Below are 11,174 nucleotides of genomic sequence, written 5' to 3' on the forward strand. Positions count from 1 at the left end.
GACAGAAGCACGCTGGGTCTGGCTTTTAATGTCCCAGTTGATGACCTGTGACTATCAGCAAATAATCCTTCCAGAATTACAGCATGAGACAAGCCCACCCCAGCAGTATTCGGGCGAGCCCCGGCAGAGCCGCTCACTCTGCACTCCCCAGAACACTAACATGCCTCTTATCAGGAAGACCACGCTCTCAAATTCAGCTCCCAGCCTAACATACCACACCGAGCAGAGCTTTCCTGTTTGCACCCTGTCCTGCTCATGAATAATAACAGTTTTCAGCTGTATGATGAACTTTGCCATGCCCTGTGCCCAGGGAAGCTCCACACACCAACCCTGCCCAAAGCCGTGCATGCAGGAGTGCACCCAAGGCTCTGCCCTGGGACAGCAGCACCACTAGAGAACGTGACTAAAACCCAAGCAGCTGTTTCCAATACAAGGAAGAGCATCATTGTGTCACAAACCTATGAAGACCTTGTTTTCCCAACTGTCCTTGACCAAACATCATCTGTCAGAGCCACTGGAATTGCCACTGCTCGATACCCTGCCCCTGTTAGTACAAACTATCGCAGAATGAACCACAAACCACGTTTTCTACAATTTACATTTCAATGCAAATGACCCAAACCAAAAACATCTACACAAAAGCCAAGGCCAGCAACTCCCCCAAAGCTGATTCATTCTCTCGCCGTACTTGGTATATTAAAAATAGATACCTGACTGTAACTTCCAGACAGCAGAAGGAAGGGGGTTTAGAACTCCAATTTTGAAAAATACACACAGGAACTTCTCTGTGATTGATTCTACGCTCAGCAAACATACACACGAGTGAGCTGTGTTTGATCCTGTGCTCAGCTGCCACTTGTAGGTGTTAAACTCGTGAGCACAGGTTCTGTTAACAAGTTTAGATGCTGCAAATGGAGGATCAGAGGGACAGGACCAGTCAGCTCTCAACATGCAGAATTAACTGGAGTTTTACAGTCATTTCTCCAAGTGGATCGCCTCTATTATAAAGTGATTCCTACAAATAAGGCAAAGCTACAGTAAGACAAAGCTGCTGAAAACTAAAACTACACTGTGCACATTGCCATGGGACATCCAGCCTTGCTGCCCAGCAGGAATAAAGCCTAGGGATCATAGACCTATCTGGGTAATTCTTTAACTTCACCTTGGCCCACAGATACCCAAATTTCAAATACTTCTGTTTCATTTAAATTACCCCAACCATGATGCATTAACAGGAGACCTGTGAATAAGCACGCTCAGGGTAACTGGATTTCAGTATAAAATGCCAAGTTCTGTGTGTCTTGTTCTTAACAAGATTCCTCAGACACAGGAAAGCTGGTTATTTCCCTGGCCCCTGTGTGGCAGGAAAGAACATACGCCGCTTTTTTGTTCAGAAGTCTTCATGCACAGGAAGGTAACACTTTGTTCAGCACGGTACAAACACACCTATCTGATTTTAAACCATTTTGAAACGGGTCATTAAGATGATACAAGATTTGACTCCGAGACAAGTCACACACACATGAGCAATAGGCTCCTACTGTACTAGTAGTCAGCTTCCACGTTTGCCTTCAAGTCTAGCTTAAACCTCACTTGCAGCATGTACTAGGACTTTATTACTTATAGAACAGGTTCCAGAGCCAAGGAATTCGTATCCTGGAGCTCACATGGCATGCTCTCACAAAAGAATCCATAAGCATTAAGTAAGCTGGTACATTTAAGTATAAGTAAGAGATTTAACTACCTCGTTAGTGTTCCAGCGGTGCCTCTCTTTCGGTAAACTTGAACATTTTGGTAGACATTCAAGCAGCTTCTTCGGTAAAAAGATTTTTACATGACTGCCATTGCTGTTCCCATGATCATCTAGAAAGGAGAGGAGACACGTGATGTACACATGGGAGAACGGGTGGTTTCCACCAGGAGATACGAGCGATGGCAAGGCTTGGAAACCCACCAGTTCCCTGTCCAAGAGCAGCAATCTGCAATGCCAACAAGACAAATAATGTCTTTCTGATGAAACTGCAACTTTATTTCACAAGTATAAATACAGTTTAATTCTTCATGGTTGCAAAGTTTGAGAAGAGCTTTGATGGATTTGGGCACAAGGAACCTGTGTGTGCTTACCTGTGCCTATTTTAGGTCATTATTTCCCTCAGTGACAAATTTTACAAGCAATAGCGACAAAACGCTGTAGAAGCTGTGACCACAGCAGCACAACCTGCCAGGGAAGTCATAAATGAAGTTCACACTTGACAGGATTTGCAAGTAAATAAGCACAGAGCCCCAGTACCTGCTATAATTTTGTCAAGCTGCAGTAGAAATGCAACTCAAGGTCTATTAGTTCATTTAAAACTAGAATGCACAGTACCCAATCAAACCCAGGTTACTCCTCTTTTCATGCACAGCTCAGAAAGTGAATGTGGTTCCTCAACATGGAATTGAGAAAGAAGGCTGGAAATCTTCCTACCTCACCATACCTGAGGGTCTCAAAAGCAGAAATACTGAAGAATACAAAACTATTCTTTTTTATTGTTGAATATGTAGAAGGCGCATCAATTCCCCTCAAAAAATCGTGTCCAAAAACCCCTGCACTCCCACACCAGCCCACAGCAGTCCCAGCAGCAGCACCTGGATGATGTCTATCAATCCTCTAACACCACCGAGAGAATCACAGCATCCATGACCTGCATGTGTTTATCAACCAAATCAGTCCCCACAGGAAAGGGAATTGGAGCAGTAGGGTAAGAGAGACCAGCCACAATGCAGAGCTTTACCAGTTCTCCCTCCAACTACACCATTTCTGCCTTCTTCCACCATCCTCTCACTTCCCATGACAGATCCTGGGCACACAAGCAGTACACTTACTCTCTGGCATTTTACCCTACAAAATTAATTTATAGTCATTTCCCATTTGGAAGTGTACAGAAAAGGGATATTAACTTCTTCCTTTTACACATCTAATCATTTTATGTCATTAAACAGATGCCAGCAATATGATAAAACTCCTCTGCAATTTCGTACGACACAGACATTCCCTGCGACCTGCAGCGAACCCAACAGAGCCTGGCCCACGAGCGTTCTTAGAAATGATTTAGGAATTGTAGAGACCTCACACCAGCAGCCAGACATCCCTGGTATTCTTAAAGCTTGATTAGACTCTTGGATGTGTCAAGTTCAACAATATACATGCTGTTAAATCAACTGCTCGTGCAAGCCCAGCAGATGAGTTTACAAGATAAGCAGCGATGTGTATGATAAACGTGAGCTGCTCTGTAATTTATGAGTCCTGCGCACTCCCTGAGTTATTGGGAACTTTACTGTGCGACTGTGTTGGACTAAATCAACAGGGCTGCCACTTCCCAACTTCTTCCTGGGCAAGGAGCAGTCAAGCAGGATCGATCTCTGCTGGACTGATAAAGAAATGGGCGAGAGGGTGCTCTCCATTACTGCTCTGTACACCCTTCCAGGATTTCTAGCTGGACACTGAGTATCTCAGACTGTTACTCTACAGGGCTTTTTGGCCATGTCCCTTCTCCAGCCCAGGCTCTGCACATGTGACTGTCATCACTGCCATTTCCCCCCACCCAAGCCACTCAAAGCCTCACAGACACCCATGTCACCTGGGCTTATTCACAAAGACACAACTTGCCTGGGGCAAAGACCAGAGCCAGGCAGCCCTGCCAGCAGCTCTCAGCCATTCCCACCTGCATTTCCAGATCCACAGCTGGTACTCACTTCACGCTCCCTGCTTTCATTTTACACCATTTCCATTCCTCATTCAAAACACTGCATTGCTCTACATTCAATTCATTAAGGCACAAAGTATTTTACAGCACACATTATTGCTTTTATCAGTCAAACTACATCCCAGTTACATCTCATCAGCTTATTTTCCATGGACACATTTTAATTGACATTAATTGTATTACTTCCCCTTACCTCCGTATCAGTCAAGTCCTCTATCATTCATTCCATTATTTTGCAGGGCTGGCAGACCTCTAATTATTCAGCTCATTTTATTAACTTTCTTCCATTGTCATCAATTATCAGTATTATTAATCCAGAAAGCGCCTATGGATAATAGATCCCTTTAAAATGTTTTGGTAGAACTTGTCAGAACTTGCTGATGCTAAACCTTCCAACTCCTGTTGTTAGCATCTCCCACCTTGTGTTATTACAGCAAGGGAAGGTCATTCTCATCATCTTGTAATGCGACTACATCTCACAGATGCCTCCCTCTTCTGCGTTTAGCAATGACATTTCTTCATTCCAAAAAATCCCCAATGTGGAAAACAACAACTGCCACCTGCCTCGATCCAACAATCTTTTCATTAGGGACTCCTCGAGCCACACAGTCAGAACAACACACAACAATCACGTTATGGGATGTGAATCCTAAATTCAGTGACCTCTAAACCAGGTTTGACCTTGGAAAAGGACAAAGTCAGCCAATCAGCTATGAGGGTGAAAAACTCATCGCCTCAAATGATGCACACACATTTGCCTTCACACTCACTTCTCTGCCCTCTAGAATCTTTCAGAATGTATTCCCACAGGGAGGAAAGTCCCTGGAAAGCCGGGCAGAGAAGAGGACTGGTCTTCCAGTGGCACTGTGGATACCGGCAGACCAAGAGTTCCCACTCCTCTGAATGAACCAGCGCTTCCCTGCTCCCGTTCCTCACAAATAACACCGTGATACTTCCAATGAAACATGCACATCTCTAGGGAGGTGGAGCAAAAAATCCCCCATGCTGTCCCTTGGCTTGAATCAAATCTGCCATTCCTAGTCCAGCTGACGCACTCACCCACCACCACAGGGGCTCCTGGTGAAGGCAGAGGAACAAGAGCCCACGTTGCTCCACATCCCCGTGCTCCCAGCAGCGTGGCCAGCACACCCACAGGCAAACTCCTCCATTTGTCTCCAACTAAAATTTCCTCAGTAGCTAAAAACAGGAGCTGGAACCTTACAGTGCTGATTTGGTTTTACTGTGCAAATCCAGATTTGTACTTGAACTTTCTCCTCGTTTATTTTTGCCATGGGTGCGACTCACAACACCGAGGTCTGCAAACCCGTCCAGTGTCAATAAAAAGTGCCTGTGCAAGCAGAGCTGCACTGACATGGGGAGGATTTGCCAGTAAACCTCTATCGACACAGGGGTTTTTAGTGCAGAGCTGGCCACAGCTCAAAAATGTTTCCCAAGGCAGGCACAGCCACAGCCGAGAACTCCAGTAAGAAGCTACAGACTAAAATATAGCAGCCTACACTGTGTCCTGTTATATATCATTCAGGATGAAAATCCAAAATTTAAGTTCCATTAGCAATCTTCAAGTTTATTTATTAGCAAACAAGAAACTCATGTAGAATTAAGAAAGTACAAGTATTACAAAGTTCATGGAAAGTTCCGTATTAATTATACCACATAAACCCTTTGTCACTTTATGGGTTTCTTCATGCTTCTTGCACTTTATCCTCCCAAGGGATGCACCATGGACCATAAAACTTTAAAGTGCACAACAGCAAATCACACAGAGAGTCTGTGCTCTACCCCTGCTCTCCAAACAATCCCCCTCATCTCCCCCCCCCTTTTTTTTTCTTTAACTGGTTCTTAAATCTTCGGTGATCCAGGAGGTGAATTTAGACCTGCAGCCCCTTTAACTACCATAGTTTGTCAATATAACATGTAATTGGAGAATACAGAAATGGCCAAAAGGGTGTTGATCAGCTGCTGATCCACAGACAGGTCTATAGTAGAAATAAATATCACGAGTAAGCTATAAACTCACAAACACAAGTTTTATAAACCCATTATTATGAAGTAATAACTTAGGGTTGGCCATCTTCTTAACTACCTCACAAGAAAGGGAAGAGGTGTTTAAACATTACAAACGGGCTCTTTAGTACAAAACAAACCGCTGAAATCCCAATGTCATCCTGGGCTGGCATCCAGCTGACCCCCCCCCACTGACTGCTGAGGCAGCAGCTGTGCCCCTGCAGCACACGGGTGGCACCACAACACATGCACCCGCACTGACACCCTACCTGGGGGCCACCACAGTCACCTGGACACTTGCTGACCTCTGAACAGGGAAAAAACCAACAAATTCCATCTGGAAGGAATAAATCCCAGATCCAAACATCTGCAGGACTGCCACGCTATTTCTCATGGCTCAACTTCGATCCTGGCATTTTCCACTCATAAACAAGCAGCAACAGAAGCAAACCCAACAGCTTTTGGTCTGCTTCCTAGCAATATTTGGACAATTACAGTTGTAAATCTCTTGGCAACAAAAGTAGATTTCTAAATATCAATTAAGGGTGCTAAGAGAAGATAACCAGGTCCAGCTCTGCAGCGTGGCTGTCTCAGCAGGGCTCCACAGGATGCCAGCACTGTCAGGCGCTGGCTGAGCAAAGGTGTTCCCGGTCCTCCAGCACGGGATGCAGCCCAGGGCTGAGGGGAGGATGCAAGGAAAGGGTAAACAGTTCAGGCAAAGGTAAAAAATGTACAACAGGAGTGAGAGGCCAACACAAACCAGCACATGTACGGCTGTGGCTGCTGTCTGTGGGGAATACATGAGGAACAAGAAAAAACAAAAAGCACAAGAAAGGAATCACAGGAATGGGGGCAGTATCAAGGATGAGCAACAAAACAGTTTTCCTCTAGGAAGGTACTGAATCTAGCTTTAATATCTTGGAATACTTGTGACAAATACTTTGTTGCTATGACGAGCTCTACAAACACTTAGAAAACCATAAGAAACAGAAATATAGCTAAAACCACTGCTATGCATTAGTGGCCCAGTTCTCCCCACCAGTGACAGGCTACTCCCAAGTTCCTTTGTCCTTTTCACATAGCAGAAGTTTCTTGACATTTTATAACTGAACTCAGTCTGAACACCAGTTAGGCAAAACTTCACATGGTGCATTTTGGGGAAGGCTTGATAGCCCAATTATTCCTGACGAAAGCCCACACACTGTCTGGGTGACACAACCAGCTGTTTATTTCTCACGCTCTATGCTTATCACACTGTGCAGCACTTCTGGGTCTACCTTCCCCAACCAGCAAAACCAGCCCCTCTTTCTATCTCCCACCTTGGCAGGCTGTTGCAAGCACCCTGCTAGCTGAGAAAGAAGAATTCAGCTACATTCAGAAGGTGTACACAAGTACCTACCCAAAAAACAAACTTTGGGAGCACTCAAATAGTGCAGCTGCTTCAGCATCTCCCTGCAGCTCCTTGTGTTCACACCTGTGAATTTTCACTGTGTTGCTGTTAAATCTGATAAGTGCTCCAGAACAACCAGACCATTGCTCACCATCACCAACAACTCCTTTGGCTGAGACCTCTCATCAGTTCCTTCATACCTTGGTTTTCACTGAAATTACACCATCAAATTCAATGGCAATGAAGCCAAGGAGCAGTGGATATTATCAGCTAGGTCTAGCAAAAATAAACCACCTGTTTATTCAGTTTCCAATACTACAGACGTTCTCAACAACACATTTCCCAGAAGTCTCAAAGCATTGGCTAAGGGCAGGGAATTTGTTTATTCTGAGCCTACACGCTGGCAGCCACTAGCCACAGATATTCTCACTTCTTTCTTTTTACATGCGAACAATTTATGTTTGGAAACCTAGCTGGAGAGCTGGCTGGAAAAACCCAGCCCCTTGAACCAAAATGTGCAACTGGAGAAGGACAGTGAGTGCTCCATGCCCAGCGAGAACAGAGTTTGCTCTCGCTCACTCAGCGCCGTGACTGCTCCTTGGCACAGAGAGCCCCTTCGGCATCGCCCTGGGAACAGGGTGGGTGCTGTACCCCAAAGCACTGGGGCTAAGACAGGTGCAAGCACCTGCAGGTGAACCTGCCTTTCCAAACCCAAGGGGTTTAACACAGCACAAACCCAACACAGGGCTGCCAGGGTGCCGGGAGCTGTGGAAGGTGAAAACAAGACACCAAATGAGGGGAGAAAACCACAAAGCAAAAACTCAGCAAGGTGTGGAAGTGGAAGCCAGGGAACACCAAAGCTGCAGGAAGCTGCTGGAAGCACTGCATTTCAATTAACCATCCCCATATTCCACAAGCACTCCACCAGCCTGGTTTCACTCCCTGGAAAGGTTTGGGTTTGTCAGAGTTTTTTCTACCCTCCAGACACATGTGGCTTACTGAAGCAGAGACGGAGGGACGTTAAAAAAGGAAGGTCACATTCCAGTTCCTTCTTTCTAAAGGCTGTCTGGACAGAGGTAGGATAGCTATTGCCCCTTTCTCCAGCAATATCCACCTTTGTAAGCAGGTCTTTACAAGAGCCATTTAAAACCACTAGTAATGTAAAGGTGGCACCACCAAGTCCTCAAATACTAAATTTTAAAACATCTGTTTTAACCTTACTTGTACATCATCACTTCCCTGTATCATTTTCTGATTCAGAGAATGAAATCTGAGTTATGACATCTCCAGGAAGGTTTCCTCCAGATGTAGCTTTAAAACTGACACAAATAAACCAAAGAGCCTTAGAGTCAAAGTGCTTTTGAAAAACAAAAGAAGAGATGAGAAAGTGAACTAAAAAACCAGAGCTTTAAACAAGCCCCATGCCTTACATCAGGAATAACACAGTTATAATACCAAAAGTACTCAGAAAACTGACCTCACACACAAGCAGTTCCTGCTATTTGGAAAAAGCAAATCGAGTCCGCTCCCTGAACCCGTCCTGCTGGCTGACAGCCCACAGAGAGGGTCTAGAAGCTTCACTAGGAGGCAGTTTGCTTCCATCTCCGACAACAGAGATTTTGGTAAAATCCCAACTGCTGAAAATTCAGCAAAGATTCTGGGGCAAGGAGTGGACTGAGCCGAGTGTCAAGTGCTGCCTCCTCTCCGCGACAGCCTGATCCTGCCAAGCTGGACAGCAGCACGGAGCATGGCACACAGCCCCAGCCATCAGCACACCGTAAGCTCAGGCTTGTTTAAGTAATAAAATCTTACGCAACACACTTCCGCAGAGGAAAGTAAATATTTGCTGTTTAACAACCAAATCGAGAATGTTTTGTTTTCAAAAGGTTGTTCCCCAACAATCCCTCCGCAGTCAGAAACATATGAGGCTCCACCTGCCCTCTCGGTCAGCCCATGCCACCAGCACCCTCAGCTCATCACAGGCTGTGGGGAGAACACCACCTCCTGCTATTCCACCTATGACCCTGCCCAAACAGATAGAAAATGCAACAACCACACGGCAAGGTGCCCGGCCCCTGTGCCAGCCACACACCAAACACACAGGCACTGCTCTCTGCAAAGCTCACGGTTACAGGTACCTGTCCATGAGAACACAGAAACAAAAGCAAGGTTGTCCATGCACATCCTTTCTATTTTGAACTTTAAATTAGAAAAAGGAAGTTTTTAAAAAGGCCCCCCTCCATCACCTCCCTGATGAAGTTCAGAGCTGTCACAGCTGCCAAGATGGCACCGCTGAGGGTCAGTCCTCCCAGCTCAGCTCAGCTCCACAAAACGTAGCAGGAACTACAAAACCCACAAACCCTCTGCTGCAGGATGGCAAGAGCCACTTGGTCACTGAGCCAGCCTCATCCTGCCCCAGGAAACCAGAAAAGAGGAAACTCACCCGAGTTCTCCAAGCCGTGGAACTCTTTTCTGCAGCCAGGGGACAGCGGTGCCAGCCTCATTCCAAACCTCACCTCCCGCCAGTGATCCCCTGCTGCTCACGGGGCACAAGAAGCTCAGACCGAAGCTCAGCACGGAGCTCCAAGGCTGGGCAGGTCTTCAGAGCCGTGCGCTCCTGCTCACGAGGCTGCGGCTTCCCAATGAAAGCAGCGCTGCTCCGCAGCCGGCCCTCGAGCTGCCATTTACATCGGCTTTTAACTCATTAAAGTAACAAAAATCCAAAGTAACTGGTGTTCTCTCCTCCAACACCTGCACTACTGGTGAAGCACTCTGCTTGAATCATGCTTTAAAACCATTCCCACTTAAGTTTCTGACAGGTGGAGTTTAAGTTTAAGGAATGAATGGTTTATATCGCATCTCCTTGAAAATCCACCGCAGAAGTAGGTCAGCGGGGGAGCTGCTCTGTGACTTACTACGAGAACATCCCAGCTGCTGAGGCAGAGCCAGGAATGCTCTGTTCCCACCTCCGTGATGCTGCCGTGCTGTGCACGGGCACGGAGCAGCGGCAGCTCCGGCCCAGCCAGCAGAGACACCGGACAGCAGCGCCAGGCACAGCGGGTGCCTCTCTGGCAGCTTTGGCACAGCCCTACTCGGCAGAGCAAACCCATCTCCTCAGCAAGGACACATCTAACCTGCCCCCAGAAACCAGCCACCAACACCAAACCTGACAAAAGTAGCAATAAATAACAAGTGGAAAGGACAAATTACCTTCCCAGTCAGGGAGCACTGACCTGCCTGGTCCGTGGAGCTGTGGCCTCACAGGGCTGAGCACACCAAAACCTGGGCTTTACGTAGGAAAAATCCATCCTATGTTGGCACAGGAAGCCCGAAAAGTGAATGGAGCCTGAGTGTGCTCTGGTGACAATACTGTCACCCCCAAGAGAACTGAAACGTCACAATCTGAGACAGGAAGCCCAGGTGAATGCTCACTTTCTCCTCACTCACGTCCCTGTTAACCAGGTGGCATTTCCTTACTTCAGTGCAGTTAATCATGTACTTAAAACCAAATGAGGAAAGAATGAAGACTGGTGTTTTCCAGACCATAGAAAAGATCTAATTAATGGATTTGTGAGCGTTAAAAAGATAGTAAAATATGAAGCTAACAACACTCAAAATCACTGCTACTACTTAAAAATTACATTTTTGCAAAGCCTTTGGTCCTCACCCCACTGGACACAGTGTAGGCAAAACTCAAGAGAGGTGGTCATACCCACGGAAGCTCTAATGCCACCAAGTTACAAGAAACAACCCAAAAAAATATATTCCCAAAGCAATCTGAGCAAAAATCCAGACAAAAGGTTGTATAGCCACCCTTGTATTCTAAGCAGGGGTTTCCCGTTAAAGAACGCCAATGGGCTCAATCAAGGTAAAGACGTGCGTTTGCTGCGGCGAATAAGGAAAAAAAAATCCATATTAGTAACTAAACACCTTTCTTTACGGTGCCTAACTACGACCAGGCCAATCCCTGGGGTGTCGGCACGTTCGCCCGGGTTTAGGTCGGGGATGCGAAC

The 11,174-nt window shown here is 46.3% G+C and overlaps 1 protein-coding gene across 1 annotated transcript in view; it reads right to left on the reverse strand.

Moving 5' to 3' along the window:
- The window catches only part of CAMTA1 (calmodulin binding transcription activator 1), a 224,162-nt gene that overhangs the window by 202,097 nt on the left and 10,891 nt on the right, over positions 1-11,174 (reverse strand). The window contains exon 3 of the mRNA XM_029962359.1: positions 1,745-1,863. Within this exon, the coding sequence (XP_029818219.1) occupies positions 1,745-1,863 (119 nt within the window). The remainder of the gene's footprint in view (positions 1-1,744; positions 1,864-11,174) is intronic.

Source organism: Manacus vitellinus, unplaced genomic scaffold, assembly GCF_001715985.3.
Source record: "Manacus vitellinus isolate BGI_N305 unplaced genomic scaffold, ASM171598v3 scaffold_46_pilon, whole genome shotgun sequence".
NCBI classification, from domain to species: domain Eukaryota; kingdom Metazoa; phylum Chordata; class Aves; order Passeriformes; family Pipridae; genus Manacus; species Manacus vitellinus.